A 26622-nucleotide genomic window follows, 5' to 3' on the forward strand; every position below is an offset into this window, starting at 1 on the left:
GTAATGTCATGCAACGTTTCTGTCGCAACCGTTTGTTTTCGTCAAAAACAGCTGATATGAGACGTTGCGAGACGAAGCTCGTACGACCAGTACCTTTTTTTTCCATCAGAAATAGTCCCCTGCCTCTTATACGATCGACCAATGGCAGCGCGAGCGTTGTGCGCTCTTTTATTATCAGAGCAACGGCCAGCTGATTTCTACAGCTTAGGTTCAGTTCTGGGAAAATTAAAGAGAAAAACCAGAGCAGACAGCGGAGCAGCTGCTTAAGAGAAAACAGAGAGCACGAGCTCGTACACACAAAGACAGCCAGCAACCACACGTCTCTCGCTAAACGTGTTGTTGTGGCGCAGAGCACGGACAGAGCGCTGTACCATTGCCTTTGGTAAGCCCACTCGAGCTTATACTTCCGCAGAGCAGGGACCTTGCAGTGAACTAGGCTTGCTGTGACCATAAGCCCAGTTCTTGTAATTAACCGTTACTAGAATTATGTTTGCTCTATTGTAAACAAATAGAATACAGTATAACTCTATCAAAACAGCTATATGCATTAGTGTAGTGCCTTGGGTATTTGTTTATGTGTGAATTTGGTTCTATTAATATTTTTTTTACATTTACAGTTAGTTGCTGGGTTAAGCAGAATATTCTGCTACTCCTCTATTGATGGGTTGCGATAATACTGTACAGTAATATCTTCTCCTTGACTTGTATGATTTTTCTTCAAGTTTCTCTTGAGATTGTTGAACTCTTGAAAAAATCGACAGCAAAGACACTAAACAGACTTTAAAGAAAAAATCCTGACCTCAAATATATTGTAAGTTCATCGCAAAACTCAATCGACAAAATGGTAAAGACATTTCAACATTACCTTGGCTCTGAATGCCATAGAACTTACAGTTGTGTTCACTGCCGAGCGCACCTTGCAGGTCATACAGACTTAATATCAAAGGTAAGTATTATATATATGTGTGTTAGATAACATTTGGATTGCAATTTAAAAATTTATTAAAACTGTCTATTGAAAAACGGCAAAATTATGTAGTTTTCTCACTTTTCCGTATAATACACATACCTTTAGTATTTTTTAAACTTTTGGTATATTTTTTCATTATAATATACAGCCCTTTAGTAATAGATAGAATGAACTAGATAGCACATAATATTTGCATGGTGCTTAACTTAATAGCCAATATAGTTCCACCATAAAATATATGCACACATTTGAAATAAACAGCTTTGAACTTGCAGCACCTTTGAATAAAACACGAACTTTTTCATGACATTTCGAACTTTATGTATTATTATGATTCCTAATGTTTAACTTTCCAAAATATGTACTCAAAATTTAAATAAATGTTTTGTTTCAGTCATTTCAAGGCAGCCAAGGCAGAGCCTATCTCTTCAATGAAGTGTAAGTTAAATTCTAACTAAAAAAGATAATAAACTTTGCAATTTAGTTTAATTGGGTGTTGTAATAGTTAAATATTGCACTTGTTTGACCCTCTAGTTTCAGCAACACACCCCCCTTGCTCAATATCTAGACATAAAAGTTAATCATTTCCAATTTATTGTTGACCCACCTTTATTGGATCAAACTGAGTAAATAAAAATAAACCAATGTTTTGTCCTACACGCACTAGTCCTGTCTGTTGTTTCGAGCTCCCTGTTTTGGTTTGCTTCTTTTAAATTAGTCATGATGTAGACAGCAATTTGGCTGCTTTCGTGAAACGCAATTGACAATTTGGGTCTGCATGCAATTTTACCTTCTGACATAATTGTTTAATGAATTAATTAGCAGGCACACTTTAACACATTACATATCTATACTAGCATAGTATTCACATGTTAACTAGTACTAGCTACAGCACTACATTTTTTATTTCTATTCGGTTATGGTTAATAAGACTATGCAAGTGCATAGAAAAAAAGTCAGTTAGCAAAGCCACAGTTGTTAGGACATGCTTATGGATAACATATACAGTAGTGTGATTGGGTAGAATAACTGTGACGTATGTAGTTCAAGTTTATAAATAATACATGCAACACGAATCTCTTGTTCTTCTGTATTTAAAATGTGTAATGTGATATTTTAAATGACTAAAGGTACCATATGTAGATATACAATACTTGCTTTAAAATCAAGTTAATACACATTTTCCATGTCTTGTATCTTTCACTATGTTTGTTTTTTTGTTGAGGAATTTTATGTGCTGTTTTTCAGCAGTTACTTCTGTTTTGTAGTCAACATCTCCAAGTATCAGGTTTCAGGTTACGCTGTGTAGATAAAACCCCTTAAAAAATAGGATACAATTCGGCAAAAAATGATTACTAAGTATTGTGCAGACAGACATCAGACCAGGCGTACAGAAAAGAAATCGGTCTGGTGAATTATGGTTCAAAACAGGCTGGCTATGCCGTCCCAGGTTCTCTTCTATCTATTGTCTATCTATACCTTACCCATCTCGGGTTAGCAACGTTGCGTTGGCTCGCTAAAACGTGGGAAACTAGATTAAAAAACCGCGTGTCGGCCACCTCTGTGAGGCTCGTAAATCTGCTGTCGTTTCAAATCGTGATCTTGGGTTGTCTCGCCAATGTGAACTTACGGTGACTTGTAACTTCAACGTTGATTGTCAGGCCTTGACGGCGATTAACGCACAAGCAGGATCGTTGCCCATTGATGCGATACGCCACTTAATTACCTAATTACAGGTTGTAAGCCAGCGGGCGTCTGTCAAGCCAGATAATTCCGTATCCTCCATAAGCACGTTAACGCGTTCATATATTTTTAAACATGTTTAAATATTAAATGAGTTTATGCAACCTTATTTAAGGTGAAATGTCGTTACCGCGTATAAGCTGTCGAGGACCCTGTCGAAAACCAACCGTTTCATTTGAAATTTACAAATCTGGGAACCCATGTTTTTCACAGAAACAGGTTTCCCCGCTTCGTAGTTGTTTTACCATGAATAGCAACCGCAGTTGGTTTATGCGCTGCGTTTTCTCACCAGTGCGTAGCTATGACGCACGTAGGCCAGCTGATCTTTTCATAAAACCAAATTGCGGCACGAAACTACTTTTACAGGGTTAATTTTCACCCCCCCCCCAAAGAAACGGCTTTGTTTGGTATAACCATATATTAACACTTGGCATTATGATACCATAAGAATATAAGAAATAGGTTAAGTGGTAGTTAACATAATAATTCCACCACGCCAACACCTGATTTACGATATATGTATGTTATAATACACTAACATTAAAAATAAACCCTTTATACTGGGTATAAGTGTAATGGGGCAACTTTTCCTGAATCTCAGATTCCATGCCATGTCGTATAACCTTACCCGAATAGAACAGAAAATAAATCTTTTTTTCCCACAGTGTAAACGTGGACAGTGGGATCCCACAAGAACGACTTCTGCTCACAGGAATGCACGCAGTGTCTGATATTCACTGCAAGTGCTGTAAGACCACACTAGGATGGAAATACGTAAGTTTAATTACAACCCTATAACCCAATATCCGATCTATTATTCCCAACACGTAGGGATTACCACTAAACGCTGCTCGGCTGGCGCGTTTAGTAAAGTCAGAGAACGTAAGTGAGTAAAACCGTGCGTGTCGTAATCCGTGATAATTAAATACGCGGTGGAAATCGAGGATTAATAGCCCGATGATGATGATGATAATAATAATGAGATCGTTGCCTAGCGGGCTTTTATCCGTCAAATGACGTATGTGACATGCTGCATGCAGACAACTAAGGACTGATGGTTCTTTGATTTTTTTACTCGCTAGTTATTATCGTGACTCAGCCCGCTAGCAGCATCGATTTATAAAAGGATATCCTGTCGGAGTTGAACTGAGTACCAAAATAACACCCGCCCAAGGCGTATGTCGCGTATACTGACTAATATGCATCACCACGTGAAAGGATAATATGATGCGTCGATAAGGCTGGTTTGGCGGGTACAGCTTGGTGTCATCGACGACAAGCTGACCATTTTCGGTTCGCTCTCCTTTATCACTGTGTGTGTTTTGCTGCAGAACGGGAAACCGACCCGAAAATTGGGCAAGCTACCGTTTTCTCTGATATTGTTTTCACTCGCTATCTTTTACGAGAGACGGGGCGAGAACGGGTTAACGGAAGGGTTGGGGCCTTTGTTCCCCACAAAGGGGTTAATAACCGTGGGGGTTCGGATGTGGGTTGGGTCTGGTATAAATAGCCGATGCTTTAGTTCTCATTGCGTTTGAAAAGAATTGAAGCTACAGTTGTGGACATGACCATTCTTGCTCACTGATTTCAATGCGAAACGTAAGAAACTGCTAGTTTCGACTCCGCCACTCGAGATTAAAGTTTTATCCGCCGTTTCTAGTTACCACATGTATCGGCAACCAGAGCGCCATTTAGCCGATAATTCGTAGCCTTTCACACGCGAGGATATCTCAATTACAGTCGTAAAGTCCCGACTACTTTTATCGCCAAAATATTGGGCATAGCATCCGTTGCCTCGAAACCTCTCAACGATTATCGCCAAACTCTCGCGACTTCCATCACCCTGGTGCCAGGCGCGCGGTCGCCCTGTGACGTCACAATGAGACGGTCACGGGCTACTGCACCGGACACGTGGTTGAGGTTCTTTGTTTTGTAGGAACCACGTTTAGGCTGCGCTGTTCTCTGTGTAACCACGTTGCTATGCGTTGTTATATAGGCGGATTCAAAACCACCAACGAGCTCTTTGTTCAATTGATACCATACTCGTATCGAATTCCACATATATAAGCAAATATAATATTACGCATGCTACTTTATTAATCTTTTACGTCATTTATATAACTGCCACATCCTAATCACATTAAGCATGTTGATTACTGCGATGATGGGCATGAAATCCCTTGCGTATTCCTGATCATCACGTTTTATTATTTAAGCAGCTTCTATTGGTATAACCATAACGAGTGTCGTTATGTGGCCTATCCTTTTCGTCCTAATGTTTAAATATTGTTAAAGTAAGATGGTCCATATTTTCCTTGTTTTTATCGTCCCATTTGGTAGTAAACAAAGAATATTTACAGAATTATATTAGTTATTTTTACGACCCTAAAAATCGTTGTTAATTGTTAAAAATAATTAAGAAACATGGGATAATATGTGAAAAGTTATTTCCGTCTTACCCCGTACTATTTTAGCTCCGTTCTTAAAGTAACAATGAGATAATAGGTCGTAGTCGATCTCTGCTTTGGATTTGTTTGCTGTATAATCTCAAACAGCAGCTTTGCAGCTCTGTTAATGCCACGGGTTTGCAATTCGTGGTAGGGCAGGAACTTTTGGTATTTGAACGACCGATAGCGCTTGTGGTAAAGTCTCCCGCGTGCGATTTTATCAAAATTTCAATGTTTTCAAAGAAATGCGTTCGAGTTTATTTAAAATTTTCCAGTAATTTTCCACAACTAAATCATAGCTGTTGCAGTGTCAGCACGCACAGCATTAACGTTTGTATTTACCTCAGCAATTCTATTGGGCTAAAACGATCAGCTGGCCAGCGGCACAAAATTAGCATTCGATCTCCAAATGCTGGGCGCGCAAATCAATTAATCGATCCGCTAACCACAAAGGGGTTGGTGGTTGTATAGTGTATCCCTTCCTTCCTATTACCATGGCGCTGTATAACCACAACTCCACATTAAAACATATATGGCATATATTGTTCGAATGGGCATTTGTACCTGTATAGTTGATACATATGCTCAATCCCTTCAGATGTATTTCGTTTTTATTTAACTTCAGTCGTCCAAGGTAGCTCTACCTTCTGTATTAATCGATACTGGAGCTCGACAGTCGCTCCATATTTCTTTGTACCAGGAAGCAAGACAAGACAATGTGTATGCTAGGCAAATAGCAATTTCCTCGTTTCAAAAATTGCTTTCAGTTTTGAGATTGCCATCTTACTATAGAAATTGTACAAATCGAAATCTATAATTGAGCTAACGAAGCAGTTTTGTATACAAGCGTGGTATGGGCGCTTACCTTCCTACACGCGGCTTGTTTGATGCTTATATATTATTTATGACTCTTAGAAGACGGTTGGACGGTGGATAGGCGCTCAATAGAAAGTAATTCGGTGGATTTCCCGTTCTCGCCGCATTTGGACGTAAACAAACCACGCTATAGGAAACTGCTTATATAAGTTAACTGTATCGTCCACACATTGCAATATGGTATGGCATGCAATGAGTCACCTTATAATATCCGGTTGTATTTAAAACATCGATTGTTTATAACACGCGCTTCCTATATGCAGGAACGGGCATATGAAAACAGCCAGAAATACAAAGAAGGGAAATTCATCATTGAGTTGATACACATGATAAAGGATAACGGATGGAGCTAACTTTGCTCGACCCCGGATATGAGCTACTTCTTATTTACCTAAAGCATCAGACCGACGTTGTTCATCTACATGGACGTCCCAATTCACACGGTTCCCTACATGTAAGGTCGCAGGACGATTACCGTTACGATTTTTATCGTTTTCAAGCTAATGTTACTTTACTCCGGGACTGAAACCGCCGGATATTCTATCTTACATTCCAATCTTTATAACACTGGCCACGACAAATCTTTTATCTCTCACACACACACACATAGATAAACTGCTATATTTCATTCATTACAAGTAAAACATAATTCCACTATTATTTTGACACATACGTATAAATAAACGGATATTTCATTTATATCATAACAAGTACAAACTACTCTACGCTTCATGGGCATTTCTTCCTTCGTTTCGTTTGTTTGCCTTTGGTTATCTTTTCCTTTTTGCTTGGTTTGGCCGTAGCCGCTTTTAGTATTGATGTATCATTCGTCTTTCCTTTCTTTTCACTGTTAACGCTTCAACTTAAAATTGGGTTCGTGTGTCGCAATCGGGACCTGTAGAATCGAAAAAGGAAACTTTTCCAGTAGTTTACTTATTCTCACGCTTATTTGTACATAGCTGTCTTGTTTTTTTGCACGCCAGCGCCCGTCTGTGTGACCCTAGCGTACTGTAATGGTTTAAAAAACATAGATTTATTTAAAACAGAAGTAATGAATAGAAGCGACATTCTAATCTTCGTATCAGCATTTTCAACTAGATGGTTTCCTTTCCAATGGCGCGTATGTTGTTTTCTGTTTGCACGAACACTGTGTGTATGTGCGTATATATGTGTGCGTGGTTCTTCTATATTGTGCTGTGTTTATCTATTGGCATTTCTTCGTTGTCTTAGTCTGTTTTTCCATTTCCAACCGGAAGATGATTTGCTTCATAATTTACCCCGGCGTTTCTACAAGAGTCCCCCCTTAAGCCCGTATGGCATGTTCCGTTTAAAGTAACTTCTTTCATTTATTCCGCACTTTTCCTTGTCCTCTTGCTGGTTACGAGACGATGTCTTTTCTACGCTTTTTCTTTCCGCAATCCGTCGCCTAACGCGCGTTTGCTCACGGACGCATGGATGTACAATACCCCTCGCTTTGTGTTGTAGAACGAGTTTACCATTTACCAATTCGCTCTGCACCGTATAGCCTGTACACGAGTGTTGACCCAAATAAATGAAAACCACTCTGGCCGCAGCATGATCAGTATGAACATGTTTTCAACCGGCAACACTGCCGCGAAATAATATTTATGGAGCCAAGACGGTGCCAATCAATAGTTGCTTCAGGCTGGTGGAAAATTATATTTGTTTAAGCCATTGTAGGAAGTAAATCGTTAAAATAAGCAAACTTCGTTGCTTTTTGCGTAGAAGAAGCAATTTTAACGAAACCTAGGCAGATTAAAGTTCTCACAGTTCACTTAAATCTACTTAAAGGCAGCCTAAATAAACCGAAGGGCCCTTGATTCTTGCTGGGTATAGAAACGGCGCTATTCCCAGCCGAAATACACAGACACAAGTACACAACAGAGCAACTTTGATCGGTGTGGCGACATGGCTCGTGTACTACAACGTAATTAGGGACCGATGTCGGTACGTACACAAGGTCGTATAATTGCTAATAATTCGAGGAAAACAATCAAACGGAGCTCAAATTGAGTTATTTCTAGGCAACGTTTAGGAGCGTATTAATCGTACACTATATACGCTAATAAGAGACAGTTATTTATCCCTGCTTACAGCTATACTTCAGAAGTTACAACACTATGAGCTTACGTTTTGTCAAGTGTTTTTTTGTGAGAGCCAATTTGTACAACCCATTAGTGACCACTGGGTTGATGTAATGCGTGCTTTATGTTACATAAAAAATATGGCTCAGGTACTGTACAACGATATATAGTATAGGTCAAAGGGGCTGAGATTTTAGGCTCAATAACAATTTTAACCAATAACATAATACATGCTTGCGCAACTACACTACTTATTTAACGAGTGTTGCCTCAAAATAAAGGATATCGTATTGTTTTTAACGAGACTGTAAACAACAATAGTAGTTACTTTGTTTGAGGCAGCGCTTCCTCCGATTACGGGAACATGTTCGTTTACTTAGAGCAAATATTGACTTGTTTAGTGCGTGCTATAATCACGTGACGAAAACAGGTGCGTTGTATGGACAACAAGCTATGCACACCAACTTCTGATGTCGAATGAACAACAGCATAATTAGGGAAACAGCTTCTGGGGAATATGTTGGTCACGTAGGCGAAACAGAATTAAAAGTAACAAAAAATTAAAAGCAATGGACACAAGTAATTTTTGCCTATTAAGGAAACATTTTTTGTGCGTTTGTTTCTTCTATGTTTTTTATGGTTTTAAATACGTATTTAATTCGCTTTGTTGGACTAAAATAAGGTGTACGAAATAGGACTCCCGTATATAACTTGGAAACTTGCTCGCCACGCAAGAATATATACACTCAGTGTCCATAGGCCCAGTGCTGTTTTGTATTGTTCAGCCTATTCTATGGTGGGCGAATACAATCAATATAGCGGTTTATGAAAGCAGGTGCATCATCAGTTTAGTCGATATTCAATATGGGATATCTTAATATGGATTTAATGCGACCATGGACCCACCGTGTTGAGATATTATACAATGCATATTTCGTTGGTAATTTTCTTTTAAAACACGTTCGATTATTTTGTTATACCCTGGGTGTATTTAATGTAATTGGTATGAGGGACATACTGTGGAGTGGGGAAAATGGGACGTGCCGTCATTCTAATTTCTTGCCCCATTTGATAGCAAAAAAAGAATATTTATAGAATTATATAAACAGATAGCCCACAACTCTAAAAAAGCGTTGCTAATTGTTTAAAATATGATGAGAAAATATTGGGATCTTATGTGCTAAAGGTGTCTTATCTCCTCCAATCCTACTAAAACACAAAAGTTTCTTAAAACACCAGTTCGCATTAAGTTAAATTTTATTAGATGACAGAAAATTGAATTAAGTACAGAGAACTAACCGAAGCCTAATATAATTTGCACTAAAGCGCAGGCAGCCGCATATTCACGGTAGGTAAACCCAATACTGACTTAAACAAACAGATTGCGATGAATTTATACACGAGTGTTGTGAAATAACGTTACAGGTATAATGGAATCTCATTTGCGCATGAAAAAGGTAACCATATAACAGTTGGGTCAAGTGCTACAAGTAACAAACAAAAATTATGTCCATCGAATAGTCAGAGATAATTGTGGTACTTCCAAGAATCTGTGTTTTTTTCGTGTTTCGTATAGCACTTAATCCTGACTGTTTTTTCGTTACGAGAGTCGTCCAACTTTATAAGCACCAGATCAGTGCCAAATACGAAACTGATCATAGTTATTAGTAACGGAAATGTGTGATTGTGTGACTACACGGCTTTCGTTTCTTTACAGTTTCCGATGTAAAATCAGGATGGATGACGAAATGGTTTTTGAATGGAGAGCGTACCGATTGGAAAAAGCTCACTTTGCACTGCCGAAATAAAGGTTTCGGTCAATTTATAACTCTGTGGAAAAATACTTAATCTGGCCTATACATACTATACCTCTAAAAACCATATTTTGGTCCCTTTTTATATAGTGCTGGATGAATGGATGCATTGTGGTTAAGTGTCTTTTCCAAGGACAGACGCCCACAATGGTAGCGGTAGCGAGCCTCGAACCCACTAACTCTGGGCTGAAGGCTGACCACCGTACGTATATAAATTATCCAAATATGAACCATATCAATACCTGGTAGTCCTGAGCGCCAGTCGAATGTCGAGGCATATAAGTATGCATTGGAACCCTCGCGTATTTTCGATCTGTTTTCGATTGATGGAATTGACTTTGTCTGTAGAATGTAATTACATCAGTAGAGACAAGCAACGTTTTCCAAACAGCCTAGACGCATGCGTAATGCGAGCCTCGACTTTTATACCCTATATGCAGTCATTATTGTATTGTCTATTCTATATGGATAACGTCCTACGGCGAAGCTGGCCTGGTACATCGGATTTAGGCCAGAGCTGGACCATTATTAAAAAACACATCAAAAAACACATCATTAAAAAACACATCACAAGGACCAACTCTAGCCCACAGCCCAACACACAGGGCGTAGTAAGCCGAATACTCTTAATGGCTATAGCAGAATAAAAAGTTAGGTATATCCATTTACGTTTTAAGGACCACTGTTAATATGCAGTGTGTAACTCACTGTAGTTGGTTCATGTATCCATTCAAATGCCTCTCTTCTTCTGGAGATGGGTCGACTCTGGTGTCTTGACCTTTTAACCTGTAAATCCGTTGGTCACGTGGTGGGTGCTGGGTTGATGACGTAACTAAACCTGTGACGTAACGTTACTTTTTTGGGATCTTTAAACACAATATCGAAGATAAAATTCAAGAAAATTAGTATTTTTTATTATTTTAACTTTTACCTTTAAACTTGACCCCTGACTTATGACGTAAAACACGTGACAGTATTCGAATTTTAACGCGGTTTTGAGAATGATGTTTAAGAATGCACATGTTTTCGAATTTTAACGCGGTTTTGAGAATGCACACAAGTGATAACAGTTGTGGATAAAAACATCTTTTTTACATATATTACATTTAGATGCGGCCAGACATTAGGGAATGTGTTAAAGAATGAGACTAGACCTCTTATATTATTGAGGTAATTCCATACCTCCCATTTTCTTGATTGGAGCCGAATGTACGTTCCGCTTCTTCCGTTTGCTGTAATCGGTTAATGATGGATACTGTTCATATGGCTGGTCGTATTCTGGAGACGGTACGTTGGCTTCAACGAATTGATCGGCGCCGTCTTGGTTGAAAGTGCATGGAGTGCTAGGTGAGTGGGTATTGTTTGGCCTGACTTGCGCAAGCATTTTGTAAATGACTTGTTTTTCTGTAAAATATGGGTATATTAGGCATTATAGTGAAGAATCCTCTTGTACGTTACAGATAAGGCTAGTGGAAAGTGTTAGAGGTTGGTGGTTAGTTGTCAGGGTCTAGTCACTAGACTACAGTGGTTAGTTAGAAAAAACAAACAAAAGTGACAGAAAAAAAAACAAAAACAACATTAAATTTTATTAAAAGTGTACACACCATAGTTGCTTGCACCACTGGCCCATTTTTCCATCTTTGCAGTCATATCATCCGAATGTTTCTGCATGTTTCGTTTCGGTTGTTGAATGTAATGTGTGTATCCGTTAACACCGGGTGGAGCTGAAGAGATTCGCTTATTTTTTGGTTTGCTTTGACTGTGGAGCAAAGTAGAAAAAGTGTTTGTGGATAATCAATGTTAGTTTTTGGATTATACATATCATCTCATGATAATGCAGTATTTTCTGTGAATTTTAATTTGGACACGAATTTACATTTTTTTGATCAAAACTAACACTGTGTGTATCAGTAAGATTAAGGAACATTTTCAGATAAAAACTGGCTACCACCTAAAACAATATATATATACCCGTTCTAATGGATTGACCAAAACTAACACCATCAGTAGGACCTAAGGAACATTTTGAGATAAAAACTGGCTACCACCTAAAACAATATATATATACCAGTTATAATGGATTGGTAAACCAAAACTTAAAAGAATTATTGCAATAGTTTTTAACCCAAAGAGGCCAAAGCAAACTGTTTTACCATCCATGTATTTGACTCTTGATTTTCCAATGTACTTGTTTTGTAGCAAACGGGCAAACTTACCTAACCCAGTGGGGTTGTAAACGATTTGGCAAAGGAGAGGATGGCGCTTGCCAAGATCCTTTTTGTGGCTTGGTAACTTTAAGCTTCGAACTTTCCCGGATTTCCTCGTTTATTCTTACTGATCCTGTAAAAAAAGTAACATTTGGTGTTTAGGACAAAAATATCAATGGGAATTTTGAATCTATTAGGTTTAATTTTGTTCAGCCTAAACCCTATGGCCCAAGTGCCCAACAGAAGAACCCTACCCACTCCTATGTCCTATCCCTATGCAATAAATTGTACTTTGTAACGGTAGACTTGAGGTCCTACAGTACGGCATGCCACAGAACTTATGATTTAAGCCAAAGTTTGCCCATTTTGCTTTCTATAAATAGAATCCTGTTTAACTTTCTACCAATAAGCGGCCACAGCTTTTCCGGTGCCATTTTCTTTGCAGCTTCCACAACATGAGGTGACACTTGCGGCATTCCCCTCAGCAGTTTCCATCTCATCATTTCAGGGTGGGATTTTGGCTTCATTTTGGTCACCACTGCACTAACCTAACAGCTGGCAACACTGTAGTAACATTTTAAAAGATTTTTGTACCTGGTCAACACTGGATTCTGACTTTTCATAGTGCAACACTGCCTTTGTCTCTTGCACACTATGCATGTTTAGACTTAATTCTTATAGACCTGAATCTCTGCTTCTGTCTTGCTTGGCTACTGTATCATTCACATTCACATTGAATAACCGGCTAATGATAAGCATAAGCACATTATATGAAAGGGTAGTGTACAATTACAGATTGCCCTTTGTGAGTGTGGCATACACAAGAGCACAATACAAATGGTTTGTATGGGCGTACAAAGGGGACACCCACTGAAGGTTACCTTCCTTTAAAGGTAGCTCACAAGTTCCAGAGTCCTACCTTTAAGTTACAACATAGAAACACAATACTTTTAATATCACTTGAATATCAAAAGAGGTCATGGAATATAATAAAGGGGACTCACTGTCTCTTTTGCTTTCCCCTTGTAAATAAAGAGGTGGCTGCCTCTCTGCCTTAATTGAGTTAGCAGGTTGGGCAGAACAACTTCTTCCAACTATGTTCAGAGGATAAGATGAAACGTTTAGTGTTTGATTGCAGGGGTAAAACTGAGGTGACTTTTTGTAGTTTGCTATGAGAAATATAACTTGATTAACAATTTTAAATAAACTGGATTCTCCTGAATTTATAAATAGATTTAATGGGTTTAAGCATAAAATAAAGATAAGTTTGAAATAAAATAGGATTAGGGTTCTAGATCAATTTTAGTACTTTAAACTTTCTAAGTGTTATTTTTTCTGGAATATTTTATTAGAGTTTTTTTGCTGTTAGTTTCTATGTCTTTGTTTTTTATTGAAGCAATATCCTTAAGTGTCTTGAACAAAGACGCATAGCCAAGCAGTGCCAAACACTCAACATACTATTTCTTGATTACATTGCAAGTGCTTAACCACTGAGCAGTGTTGCTTGGTATTACCTCCTGCAGTTAAAGGTGTATCTGGTGAATCTCTATATGACTGGTTGACACTAAATGCAGGTTGTGGGTTATAACTCCTGTCAGGCGGATTCTCTTCTGCTTTCACATACAAATTATCCACGTATCTTCGCACTGCTTTTCTTAAGTGAGTTTGAAATTGCAAGCCCTGGTCACTTATAGAAGGGTGAGGGTCAAGGAAATTCTGTAATAAAAAAGGTAAATAGAAACATTTGGTTATAGAAATAGATGTATAGTTCCTTTGTGTGGCCGAAGCAACTTCTCAAAACGTTGTGGTAAATGGTTTAAATACCCAGCCTGGAGCCATGTTTACATTTATACAACAAGCTTCTATTTCTATGTGGGTGAGGTCCTGCAATGTTGTATGCCATAGGTTCATCTTAGGAGTTGGCCCATTACCCCAATGCAGAGTGATACAGGCCATTAGTGACCATTGGGTTGGAGCAACGTCCGCATACACTGTAAACCATATCAGTATCAAGCATTGAACCTGGTATCTTTCAGCCTAACCACTTACCAGATCTTTCCTAAAAGTTTGTAAACTATATCATTATATGCAGCTTCCTTCTATCTCAAATGCCTTTTTAAAAATTCCATACAACTATTTATTTTATTGCCTAACTCATTAAAATAGACCTAAATTTTTATTCCAAAAAAATGTCTTTAAAAACAATCAAAACATATCAAGCCTGGTAGCAATCTGGGCGATATATACTTTGGAGTCAAATTAATGATGAAACATCTTGGAAAACACGTTGAAACGTAAACATTTTTTTTTCTATTATAGGAAAACCAGGTTTGTTTAGGTCACCTTTTTTATCATTTGTTTACAGTAAACATGGTGTCATAATGTGCGGCTATGTATGTCATATCTGGTTACTAAAGACCCACATATCCATGGTAACTTGTGTTCGATACATTGCCCGTATTTAAAGCCACTGTTGACACTAAACTTTGGGTACATGGCTGTGTAAAAGTAGGACATATCATATTGCTCTGGAAAAACTATTTAGAGAATTTAGACGACTTAACATGATCTTATTGTCTTATCGTTAAACAAAAGAACAAATAAAAACATAAACCAAAAATCTTGCGCCATTATTAAAAAAACAATATTGCGCGCACCGATTGAGTGATTTAACTTAACATTAATTTGGTTATTAAATAAGCATAAATAAGTTCCTGGCATAATGAAACTTTTAAACTTTCTATAACGCAGGTATAATAAGATGCATGTTTCTATAAACAAATCTAACTTTTACATGTTGTCTCTCACGATGCCATCCTGGGTTGGAAACCACTAGGGTAAGGTAACACATCTCGTCTGCGGCTAAGTGGTTAACACGCCTGCCTATAACTCGATGTCGATGATACCAGATTCAAGGCCCACTGCTGGTACCATTGTGGGCATATATGTCATTAGGTGAGACACTTAACAGCAATTGCTTTAACCCAGTGGTCAGTACTGGGTTGTCCAAATTATCAGACATAAAAAATCCGCATCTTACCTTGGGTGGGTGTGGTCTATTTATTCTATATCCAGAATTATGAATTGGTCTTGCGCAATCAACGGACAACCTTTTCTTATAATCATTATAATATACGGACACTCCTGTTCTCTTGTCTTCTGGTACAGAACGATCGATTCTCATTTTGTAAACACCTAATAAAACACTGCAGCAAAGTACATGCCTATGTTAAAAAAAAACAGATACATTACTGAATTTTAGTGGAATATCTCAGTTAAACATATCCTGCTGTTTTTACCAGGAATAATATTTCTTCTTAGAACTTGTAAACAATTGTACCTTGTCTGTTACTACTATGTCCATTTCTTCCCAAAACTGATCATCTACTGTAAAACGATCATTTATCGAATCACAACACTTTATTGCTAAATTCTATTGTCTTGTACCTCACTTTTTTTGCTGCCATAACAATTCCACCTTGTCAAGTACAGACTTCAGATGTTGCTATAAATATCAAGACTACTTTGTTGATTTGGAGGAATGACAACGACTTATACATCAGCTCTCTCTTTTGTCCTCAAATCATTTTCAAGCAGACAATACAATTGGAAACAAGAAGCCACCAGTCTCCATTGTCAGCTGCCTATTATACTACACTGGGTTGGAAATGGTTCAGAGAAATTCAACACAAACGGAAAATGATACGAAAAATTATACATTTCGTCAATGTATCAATTATACATTCTATTGACGGCTTGATTTTAAAACTTATGCGGATTTCTGGCTGTGGCACAAGACTTACTGTAGAATCAGTTACTGTTTCAATTAACACCCCTTATTTCTGCTTAAATTAGAAACTCTTGAGCATTTCTGGCTGAGGCACAAGACTAAGTTAAGAGCTTGCCCTTCAAAGTACAGCCGGCACTTCAAAGGGGCAAGTGCACTCTTCTAACTGAATACACAAAGCTTACTAATCCACATTTACACAGCGCCAAGTAATTAGGCATTGTGACAAAGTACGCAAGTAAAAGTAGGCTGTGCTATTGAGGTGTTTAAACACACTGATGGTTGTTATGTGGATTATATAGGTGGCTGATAAACAGAGCTAAACCTTGGATTCCTAACCCAATGTTGACATTGTTAATCCTATGTATTATTTGACCATTGTGTGTGGGATTATAGCTTGAAGGGTAATGTATATAGAGCAGGTGTGGTCTGAATATAAGAGATTGGGTCTTAACATTCGTTTATTGGTAGTGAGAGTATTGCTTGCAATTAAGAAAAATTGGGTTACACGTTAGATTTCAATCTGAATTGTTTAATTAAATAACATATTGAATAAAAATTCGCAACAAATTACTGCTTATTGTACGCCATGGTTGGTATAGGAGAAAAACAGAAACTTAACCATCTATAATACCCCTATTGTGCATAGACGGTAAAATTCGAAACAACCCAACAAATTAGCACACAGAGACAGTGAGTTGTTGAACATATGCACAGTTGGTCAGACTTTGTTTAGCGTTTTGTGCACAAAGCAGACTCTAAAACAATTTTTGTTGCAAAATGGACGAAACATTTCAAACGCATGCACAACATAGATACAAAACTGATGTTTAAATTGTTTTTTTTTGACTAGGCTGCAGAAAACTACAACCTAAGCTCAATGGTGTAAAGTCTTGGCTGTCATTTGTATCTTACTCAGATAACTAAGCTCAGTGAACCTTTATCTTTTGAAAAGCTCCTACCTTTTTCACCATGGAAAGAAAGAGGTTGAATTTCTGTGAAAATATTGATATATATTTTAACATCGTTTTATATATTGATATCAATTGATTCTTATACAAGCATATGGAATTTTCCGATTTCAGCAGCTTTAGGAAATGGAATTTTTGAAGATTCCTATTATTAAAAATCTAAAACATTTGCTTTAACAGCACCCTGAAAAACTCTTATGAATAATCTCCCGTTAAATACTTGCTTCGGGAAAATTAAATATACCAGCTGAAGATGTTGTAACACAGTAGACTGCCTAAACTGGTAAAAATAATCACAAACAGTTTTTTTTTATAATACTCACCATCACGAAGAAGTAAATTGTTGTAATGTAACCAGCAACGAGGACCGTCACATAGAGATCAAATACAGCGGAGCGTACAATGGAAGCACTCATCTGGAACGATAATCCATCGTAGAACATGAACTCGGGATCTCTGAAAAAATAACTATCTTTTAGAAACAGAGTCCTTGGCCCATTGAGACTGGTAATTGTTACTTGCTAGTAGCAGCAGTTCTAAAACTGTTTTTTGCAAGGCCTTAAGAAACCTTTCCTGGACTTATTGCAGACCAGTAACACAGGAATTTCCGAACAAGGTTTATTACCAAAGTTGTATATATTCATATTGGTACAATAAAAAACAGGCACCATGCGAAGACTTTGAGAACTAAGTGATATACCAGGGTGTCATATCACAGTTTAAAAACCACTGACTTATAAGTATTTTTTTTTCAGTCTCTGCCAATTAGGAATAACAAAAAAGTTTAGAAATGATAAATTCAATATCAATACCTTTTGTCTGCCTTGAAAGCAACCTTTTGCACACCCCTCACATGATTGCTTAGCTCTGTAGCTAATGCAGTGACCACAGCATGATCCTCTCCCATTACCTGGTGTAGAGGAACCAACGTTAATTTCAAACTTAACAAGTCGCCCAGAGGAATTTCCGTGTGGGCAACTTTCACCCATTGTTGATCTTTTTTACTCTTTTTTTAAAAGAATTTTAGGAGTGAGCAGCATTAAAACATTAAGCTATTGCAAATCTGAATATAAACTTCCGGCAAATTTGTTCTGCCAAAATACCTGAGCTGGCCTAGCTTGTGATGATAGGAATTCAAGCCATGATTGAACTTTGTCACGTTGCACGGATAAGTCTCCAGTCATCAGATCAAATGTGTCATTCTGCCAATAAAAAAAAACTATTTGGAAAATGCAGCACAAGCATATCAAAGTTTGTCTCAACTTGAAACATTCTGAATTGTTTTAAAAAATTACGGAATTTTGGTACCAAAAGTGGTTGAAATTCATAATTTTTAGGTAATTTAGATTAAAGTAATATTAATAGCTGCTAATTCGCTTCATAACAACCCGTGTTAAATATAACTTGCATGCGGTATTTCTGGTGTGTTGATTCACCAATTTATTAATAATAATAAGTTCCCATATTTATGTAATTTGGATCGAATATTAATATCTCCTACTTTATAACAACCAGTGTTAAATATAATAACTCACATGCGAGATGTTGTATAACTGCCGTATCAGGGAATCTGTAATAATTCCAATATTTCGAACCAGATTGTCAACTGAAACTTGATCCTTGGTATCCAGAATGGAGCGTCTTGCAGGGTCCTGTACAACATAATACAACGATAATTATTCTGTTACTTCTGCTACCAGGCATAATGTAAACAATCTTTTATAAGCCTATCTGGTATAAAACATGTGTATTTTTGACGTTTTATTAAGAAATGTGAATTTTTCATGGATGGCAGACAAAACGTTGGAATACACATTGTTTTTTTTACGCCAAATGATATACTAAAAGATTATTTACCATGATAAAGCCAACCTTTCTGTAGTTATGTATGTAATATGTATAGCAGTGCTCTTCAATCTTTTTTGGGTTGGTGAACCCCTAAAGTTGTTGTGACGAACTCATGCACCCCTGATTACTTTAAGTTTAACGTAAAACTAATGACGTTTCTCGATTCCCAGTTATGCAAATATAGAATTTATATAAAAAACTGTAGGAAAGTGGCTATGTTGCACCCGCTTAAAGAGCACTGATGTATAGAACTACTTTTTATTTCCAGACACCAGATTAATACTCACTGTATGCTCAGCAAGAGATGACAAAGTTGCCGCATGTAATCTACGTATGGAGAATCTTTCATGTTCCCATGACAACGAGTCTGATGATAATCGGATCTTTTTATGAACCATCGACATTTCATAATCAGGGTGGCTTTCAACTGCCTGTATAAAACAGTATATAGTCTATAGTAGGTTAGGAGAAGACGTTTCACCTTTAGCACATATCCAAATATTCCGATTGTGTTTTAAACAATTAACATTGGTCTATGGGAGTTGTGAGGATACAGTTTTTATAATTCTTGGACTGTTCTTTGTTTACTTTAATTGTGAATTTGGCTGATCATGATACTACCACTACTTTATTTTGTTTATTTTATGACATTTTGTGTGTAATAGTAAATCGTTTAGGCATTTGTATCATACAAATTGTATGGGTACTCATAGGTTCCCTATTTTTTCAGGGTATGCATGCATACCCATGTTAGGTGCCTATGCTTCAAATATCACATCCATACCAATCTCACCTTCTCCATATAAGAATACATAGAATGAGCAACACTGTTGCTGGATGGTGGTTTTGACACATGCATCTGCAGTGACTTTGAATCTTCACTACCAAGAGCTTCCATGCAGAGGACAAGCTTGGTGTTGCTCAATGAAGAAGAGCCTGTTGTGTCTGCAGCATCTTCAATCCACTTCCTGGATCCTTGGTAGTTGAATTTCCCACCTCCAGATAAAAGGAAGAGGACATTGTATCTTGGGATAGGAAGAGTGGTAATTATGGGATTTATGAATATTTCTGGGCCATTTTATATACAAGGAGCTTAGGCTTGGAGTGACTTGCTTTTAAAACCAGTATAACATTATGTGTTTTAGCCTAGCAAAAAATGTTTTTAGTCCCTGCTGCCAATGCATTTACAAACAGGGAAGGCCAATAAGGTTAAGGCTATAGTTGACTTATTTCCCCAACACATAAATAAAATATTACTGGCCCATCTTTAATCTGTTTGCAACTTTAATAATAATAGGTACTAGTTAACGAAAAATGTTCTAACACACAGAACTCCTATACAACACAAACCTTGGATGAGTTCTTGAGTTTGAATAAAGTTTTCCAAGTATACGAGCAATCTCCAACATTGCTACCGCTCCTGTTGAACCGGAGTTTGCACCAGTAGATAACATCTAATATGAAGAAGTCATGATTGAGGGTTAACTTTTAGGTTCTATTCTATGTGGCAATGTGGGTGAGGTCCCCCAGGGATGTCCTACGATTTAGGCCAGGATTGGCCTATTACCCCAAGAATATTTTAGGTTATCTTTAGTGTATTTCAAGTAACTCTAAGGTTGTATAGGAAAGCTGTACTGTGTATTCAGTGTATAAACATGGATTTTCTGGCTGGTTACAATACAAACATAACAGCTTAAATAAAAAAGGCACAAACAGAAAAGACAGTGGCTTAACTAGGATTGTAACTTAATGAACTAAAATGTACAAACTAAATACTTGGTTGCACATTTTAAAACAGCAGGAGGCTGGTAGTTCATTTAGTTTTAATAGATTGTTTATAACGATATGATACTTACAGGAGCAACTCCAAATGAATCATAATGCGCTACTAGGACAATAGCAGGTAGCTGGTCTTCTACACCAAGTCCATGTAACACTCCCTGTATGTTTACCAACTTCTGGTCTGGTAAAGCTTTGTTCTGTGGACTCACAGTAACAAGCTGATAACCCACAGAAGTAGCAGAGTCCACGACTGCCTGCAATGCTGATCCAGATTCTTGTTTGGTTGAATGAGAGACCTATTAATGTAAAACTTGCTGTTACAGTTAGTCAACTAATTTTGGAACCTGTGTATAACAGCAGGGCAGTTGTACACATGCTAGATTGAAAAGAATGGCCAAATCTGCTGTCTTTTTTTACCTGTTGAGAAATTGCCAGACTCTGCATACACTCTGGACATATTTTCCATGAAATATACAAATAAACACTTTAATATAATACACAAATATGAAGCCACATACCCGGCTGTACACATCTTTTAAATCTTCGTTCTCATAAGCAAAGTAGACAGGTATGTTGGACTCGAGAGCCAATAGCTCTGCTTCAAATGAAATGAACCTCTGTAAAAAAAGGTTACAATAATTAAAGTTGGTATACAAAGAAGTCTTGGGTGTTGGGATAATGGGCCAATTCTGGCCTAAACACAAGAACCACCCACAAAGTTAAATAAAAGGTAAGCGGACACAACGTGTATGAAACGCAACATCGCGTTGTAACAACTGCTGTAGCCGCGCCATAAGTTACATAGATAAATAAGTTACGTATCCCACTTTCATTCACTCATTCAAAGAATGCAACACCACCCACCTGTACCTCCTCCTTGGACATATTACTTTGCAGCAATATTACAACGGAGCTGGGACCTCGGTCCAGGACTTCAAGGTATTTTCCATGAGCTACTTCATCAGCTCGAAGTAAAACACATTTTCGTGCAATTGATGAGGAGTCAATGGTTCTTGCTTCGGCACTGATCGCTGCACTCTTGCAACCTGTTATTGTGTTTCAGGTTAGAGTGATTAAAAGAATGAATGTACCCTATTTATCCTTCTGTGGTGGGGCAACGACAGTCTTCATAACAGGGGTGTCTGTTTCATACACTCAACACCCTTATTTAATAACCGTGTACGTAATTTAGTGGCAAAATTATTCAGACACCCTTGAAAGATCAGAAAACCAGTGTTATAACTTAAGGATAAATAAGATTTTTATTTGTAACCAAAGAAACGTATATAAATGTGAAAAATGTCCATGTGAAATGTTATGCCCTAACAATTAGGTACATTGCATACCATAGGAATTCCCTTGTAAATCATATTGTTGCATTCTATAGACGGTAAATTCATGAGCGGCATCCACGACGGCAATTGGAGAAATTATCAAAACCATTGCTGGCACGACGGCAAGCAAAACGAGTGGAAAACCACTACGAATAGCTTCAAACGCCTCTTCGAGCATCTCTGTTTTATATTTAAATTAATCTGGCAAACCTAAAAGTCCTATTTTTCTGAATGAACCCGCAGAAATAGACGTTATTCGCTTATAAGTTTATGGATATACGAATTGCTTGTAACATTACGCTTGCTCTGATATTACCATGCGCCCTTTTGACTTATTACTCCCCACTAAACGCTGGTCTCAAGTGGTTAGAATTTGAGTTTTTGTGTCTCTCGGATAACAATTTTTGTATACATTAAATTAAATAATATTAAGCGAAATGTGTGCAGAACCAATCTGCTATATCTCTAGTGGGCCGTGGTCTAGATCTAGAGTATGTTTCGACAAGATATTTCAAACGGCGAATCCCGTGTTATAACTTTGGAGCTATCCTATGTTTCCCTGGTGTTCGTCAAAAGGTTAATTTAGCAGATGTCTTTTTTAAACACACTCGATAAATTGGAGCAAGCGTTACTTTGTATACTATTTCGAAGCCGTAAGTGTCATTTTTAGTAGAAGTCAAGCATTTGAAATAGCTTGCAAACTAACTTATGGACTCTGACTTATACCATAAATGAGTGGCAATCGAACCACCTATTACCAAAAACTATATGTGTGCCTGTGTATCATAACTTTACAATCGTTTAAAAAATGTTGAAGTGAGTTATTAAACGCGACTATGGGTGTGCAGACTGCTGATGTGTCGATTTCTCCGCCCTACATTTTACAACATATTTCCCCACCTAAGGCGGTATGAACAACACGATTACGACGATGATACACGAGTCTATCGAGCGAGTACATGCTCTTACGGATCATCAAATAACGTATTTGCTACAAGTTAACGTGAGAGTCATGAAAACGACCGATGCCCAGAGGCTTACCAACTAAACGCACGCCTGTGCAATTTTCCTGTCTCGTGTCTCAGGTGCGGGATATCTATCTTTGCGGAAAACGTTATGCATGGTTGACTTCTGGGATTGGCCGGGTCAGTTCTCAGATCTTCTTTCCGAAACCGGTAATGCGGTAGGTAATAAATACGAATATACGGTATAAGCTTTACTGCAGACCATAGAACTAATAAAGGCATAAACGAGAGATTATGTAGTACATAAATCAGATGTGCGTTTCGTTTTTTTAAAACTAAAACGGTATTATTAATGTATTTATAATATCTAATGTATATACCTTTTTTATAATAGTGAGTTTTCATTTATTATTTTGTGTGGTACTTAAACAATATGCGTAAGTGCGTATACCACAGGTTAACGGAGTATTAGTTTGCAATATGATTAAAAAAATAACAGTTGTAGACTTCTAGTTGAAAAGTTAATTTAGATGTTAGAATTATTATAAAAACTTTTTTCATATTGATTTGGCTTTGTGTATACTTCTCTTCGAAATAGAAAGACAAATGTTATAATATCCAAATGCTTTGTTTTTTAGTTGTTATAGGTTATAGAAAAACCAATATTTTTACACTTTTATAGACTTAGCATATTATACAACTGTGGTTTTAGTTGCTAAACTATGTATTTTCTTGCCTTATATAAATTTATAACAGCAGTCTACAAAAAACAATAAGGTTATGCTGTATTTTCCATATATGGCAAAAATAGTTAGTCTTACAGCATGTTTTGTATTGTTGCTGTTATAATTCTTATGATCTTTGTAATTTGACATTACCCTTTAGTTCCACAGGTAAATTAGTTTGTAGGTAATATCTGACCCAGCAACTTTGAAATATGTCCAAGTCAATTGTCCGACAAAGCAAGTACAGGCACGTGTTTGGAAAACCAGCCAAGCAGGACAACTGCTTCACTGCCCTAAAACCAATAGAAAACAGGACAGATGCTTGCTTCTGTGCAGCTAATGGGAAATTTGTTGCATATTCTATTCAGTCAGGCGGAGGTGGAGCATTTCAGGTGTTGCCAGTAACACAGGTATATAAAACATACATGAATGAACAAAACTTACTTGTTTATTTTTTTACAAGTGATGTTCTAATCCTGACCTAAACCCCATGTCTCATGACACATGCTATTGTTTAGGATCTCACTCACAAAGACAACTTATTTATCCTTACATGGCAGGCAATGACAGTCGTTATAACATGGGGCATGGGTGTTCTGTTTTATACACCTGACCTTATGCCTTCTTGGAAGTTTCCACTAAGTAACTTGGGTATAATGTACTACCTGCTTACATATAATATATCTTATCGTTTTTATACAATTGTAATAAAGGTAGGGAATTTATATTAAACGATATTGTTAAAGTTACAAAGTCTTTGAAAAAAGTGTCAACTTTCACTAAGTTCATTATATGTTAACAACCACTGTTGTTCTACAGACAGGCAGGCTTTCAACAAAGCAAGCCAACTTCACAGGCCACAAATCCACTGTCCTGGATTTCGCATTTTCTCCGTTTGATGACAATCTTCTGGCAACATGCTCTGAAGATGGAGAAGTTAAGGTGGGAGTGACAATGCAAAGACGTTAAACTTGTAATATTTTATCCTTAGAGATGAAAATCACAGTTACTCTTATAATATAGATAGGAATGCCTAACCTGGCGCGGCATTGTAGGCAAGTCCACATCTAGCCTGGTGTATTTTAACTTAATCAGATAGAGATTTGGTTCACAGAAATGTGCATGTAACTAACCCTGCTTACTATACATATAAAGATAAGATCAGCCATCTATCTTTAAATCCAAAGTCATAAGATGTGTGAATCTAAATGTACCAATGTAAATTACAAAACTAAAAAGATTTTTACTAAACATTCCAAAATAGGTTAGACTGATGCTTAGTTTAGGAAACCAATGTTAATTTGCCAAGCCAGTTTATTCCTCTAGCCAAAGGCACTAGGGTTTACAGGCCAATACATACATTTGTATAAGATAAGCTTTTGCCTTATTAAACATGAACTACCTGCCCAGAGCGTTAATTAACAAAATATAGTGTGTACTTTTCTATACAAACAAGCGGAGCCAAAGTATGTTGCATTCGCCACATTAATCAATAAGGTTCCTAGTGTTTGTTTGTATGGGTACAGTTCTTAAACAATGTTTCAGTTTTCACTAAAAATTAAAAAACAATCTGACCCTAAACTACAATTGATATTTCCAGCTTTGGTTGATTCCTGATGAGGGGATAAAAGCTGAACAAAACACACCAGAAATAACTCTCTCAAGGCACACCAAGAGAGTTAACCTTCTAAGATGGCACCCTGTTGCTGAGAATATTTTATTGACAGCAGGTATGTTAGGCCTATTCAAGTTTTTATATATGTTTTTTTTTATAAAACATTTAATTACATTTGAAAGATATGTATATATTTATTGAACTAGTTTTTTCTCTAGATTAAATAATTTATTATATATACAGGATATGTAAATTTAAGCCAAAGTTTTCTACAGTTCAAGCCAAACAAGTTGTGCATACAGGATGAGTCTATTAAGGTTTAGGGTTGATGTTGTTGCAGTAATTCCCATCTACTCTCAGTCATTGCATTAATGATGGATGAGTGTATAGTAGCTTGCGCTTGTAAAATAGTTTCTTTGAGGTTAAGTGAGAGTTTCTAAATTAGGGCCTAACCTGGGGTGGCAGGATGGGCATAGCCCTTGTACTTTTCACACTGTATTAATTAGTAAATATTAGAACAAATAAAGTGAAATTTTTTTAACAGGATTTTATGTATATGACTGTCACCCCTGCATTTACAAATCGGTGCTGTAGCAAAATGGTTAGCACGTCTGTATCTGGCCAAGAGTTTATGGGTTCAAGGCTCGATGACGCTAACATTGTGGGCGCCTGTGTTTGGCGGAGTAGCTTGCCAAAGATAAATAAGTTACAGTGTTACACTTATACACCTAGAGTGTGGGTGCCACGCCGTGGGACCTCGCCTACATTCTACATAGAAAAGAATTTTCACAAACATACCGTTTACTCTGCTACAACATAAGCATTGCATTTACATAGGTTGCGACAACCGTATTTGTGTATGGAATATCGAAATTGGAGACACAGTTAATGTAATTGATGCGCCTGAGATGCCGTATGATGTTTGCTGGAATCATAACGGAACAGCATTCGCTGTAACAACCAAGGACAAGGCACTACGTGTGTATGATGCAAGGTCAAGCGAACTTTTGCACGTAAGTGTGTTTGTTTACATGGTTTATCTGTGCAATGCAATCAAATATACTTGTCAAAANTAAAGGAATTCATGTCCAAACGTTGTACGTCGTTACATATTTAAAATTGTAATGTCTATTTTTACTTGTTTAGACAACTTTTCCTGAATTCTAAAACACAGTATTCTCTCACTTTAATGTTGGAGTGAAAAACTCCTCAATTACAAAATTATATACAACTTGTTACTTCTGTCCGTTTAAGGGCTTTTGAATATAGCACAGAGAATCCCAATTTTTTTGCCCATGACTCCTTTAATCTCGTAAATTTTCCGCGACGCTTGACGGTTAAACAATTGGTTGAACTTATTTTTTGTCTGTTTCTTCGTAGCAACAAATCCTTGTTATCAGCTGTTGTAACTATTTTAGGAAAAACTAAACGTG

The 26622-nt window shown here is 37.2% G+C and overlaps 4 protein-coding genes across 5 annotated transcripts in view; 2 read left to right on the plus strand and 2 right to left on the minus strand.

The window, feature by feature from the left end:
* Nucleotides 1-603: 603 nt before the first annotated feature.
* On the plus strand, nucleotides 604-7603 carry LOC100176204 (protein yippee-like CG15309). Its single transcript, XM_002130756.5, has 4 exons — nucleotides 604-946; nucleotides 1365-1408; nucleotides 3379-3487; nucleotides 6300-7603. Exons 1-4 carry the CDS (start codon nucleotides 842-844, stop codon nucleotides 6387-6389), a joined length of 348 nt encoding a protein of 115 aa, XP_002130792.1. The 5' UTR covers nucleotides 604-841; the 3' UTR covers nucleotides 6390-7603.
* Nucleotides 7604-9380: 1777 nt separating this feature from the next.
* LOC100183247 lies at nucleotides 9381-16267 on the minus strand. Its single transcript, XM_009863633.3, has 9 exons — nucleotides 15203-16267; nucleotides 13677-13878; nucleotides 13167-13331; nucleotides 12172-12295; nucleotides 11560-11714; nucleotides 11138-11359; nucleotides 10664-10793; nucleotides 10198-10297; nucleotides 9381-9937 (listed from the first exon to the last, which is right to left on the minus strand). The coding sequence occupies exons 1-9, from the start codon at nucleotides 15344-15346 to the stop codon at nucleotides 9806-9808; spliced, it is 1374 nt and encodes a 457-aa protein (XP_009861935.1). The 5' UTR covers nucleotides 15347-16267; the 3' UTR covers nucleotides 9381-9805.
* A 125-nt stretch (nucleotides 16268-16392) lies between these two features.
* Nucleotides 16393-22161, minus strand: LOC100185605 (nicalin-1-like). Of its 2 annotated transcripts, none has more exons than XM_026839298.1 (12): nucleotides 21897-22161; nucleotides 21421-21596; nucleotides 21069-21167; nucleotides 20625-20846; nucleotides 20119-20222; nucleotides 19562-19793; nucleotides 19056-19199; nucleotides 18456-18572; nucleotides 18024-18122; nucleotides 17733-17830; nucleotides 17244-17376; nucleotides 16393-16944 (listed from the first exon to the last, which is right to left on the minus strand). In XM_026839298.1, exons 1-12 carry the CDS (start codon nucleotides 22060-22062, stop codon nucleotides 16879-16881), a joined length of 1656 nt encoding a protein of 551 aa, XP_026695099.1. In that variant the 5' UTR covers nucleotides 22063-22161; the 3' UTR covers nucleotides 16393-16878. The 2 variants fall into 2 exon arrangements, with proteins under 2 accessions (XP_026695099.1, XP_002130478.2); XM_002130442.5 differs by having other exon boundaries at nucleotides 21415-21596; nucleotides 21897-22160.
* Nucleotides 22162-23712: 1551 nt separating this feature from the next.
* Nucleotides 23713-26622, plus strand: part of LOC100184037 (coronin-1B-like) — a 9169-nt gene continuing 6259 nt past the window's right edge. Inside the window, exons 1-4 of the mRNA XM_026839323.1 lie at nucleotides 23713-23984; nucleotides 24394-24516; nucleotides 25175-25304; nucleotides 26027-26202. Of these exons, the coding sequence (XP_026695124.1) occupies nucleotides 23787-23984; nucleotides 24394-24516; nucleotides 25175-25304; nucleotides 26027-26202 (627 nt within the window). The 5' untranslated portion in view covers nucleotides 23713-23786. The remainder of the gene's footprint in view (nucleotides 23985-24393; nucleotides 24517-25174; nucleotides 25305-26026; nucleotides 26203-26622) is intronic.

This window comes from Ciona intestinalis, unplaced genomic scaffold (assembly GCF_000224145.3).
Source record: "Ciona intestinalis unplaced genomic scaffold, KH HT000184.2, whole genome shotgun sequence".
NCBI classification, from domain to species: Eukaryota; Metazoa; Chordata; class Ascidiacea; order Phlebobranchia; family Cionidae; genus Ciona; species Ciona intestinalis.

Bases quoted from the DNA above. Each gene is read 5' to 3' on its own strand.
- LOC100176204 (XM_002130756.5), top strand. From the start codon at position 842: ATGGTAAAGACATTTCAACATTACCTTGGCTCTGAATGCCATAGAACT. The intron at 947-1,364 runs GTAAGTATTATA...GTTTTGTTTCAG, and splicing joins ATACAGACTTAATATCAAAG to TCATTTCAAGGCAGCCAAGG. The intron at 3,488-6,299 runs GTAAGTTTAATT...TCCTATATGCAG, and splicing joins CCACACTAGGATGGAAATAC to GAACGGGCATATGAAAACAG.
- LOC100183247 (XM_009863633.3), bottom strand. From the start codon at position 15,346: ATGAGAATCGATCGTTCTGTACCAGAAGACAAGAGAACAGGAGTGTCC. The intron at 13,879-15,202 runs GTAAGATGCGGA...TTTTTATTACAG, and splicing joins ATAGACCACACCCACCCAAG to AATTTCCTTGACCCTCACCC. The intron at 12,296-13,166 runs GTGAGTCCCCTT...CTTTTTTTACAG, and splicing joins AGGGGAAAGCAAAAGAGACA to GATCAGTAAGAATAAACGAG.
- LOC100185605 (XM_002130442.5), bottom strand. From the start codon at position 22,062: ATGCTCGAAGAGGCGTTTGAAGCTATTCGTAGTGGTTTTCCACTCGTT. The intron at 21,597-21,896 runs GTATGCAATGTA...ACACAATAACAG, and splicing joins TTTACAAGGGAATTCCTATG to GTTGCAAGAGTGCAGCGATC. The intron at 17,831-18,023 runs GTATTTTGGCAG...CCTCTACACCAG, and splicing joins CACAAGCTAGGCCAGCTCAG to GTAATGGGAGAGGATCATGC.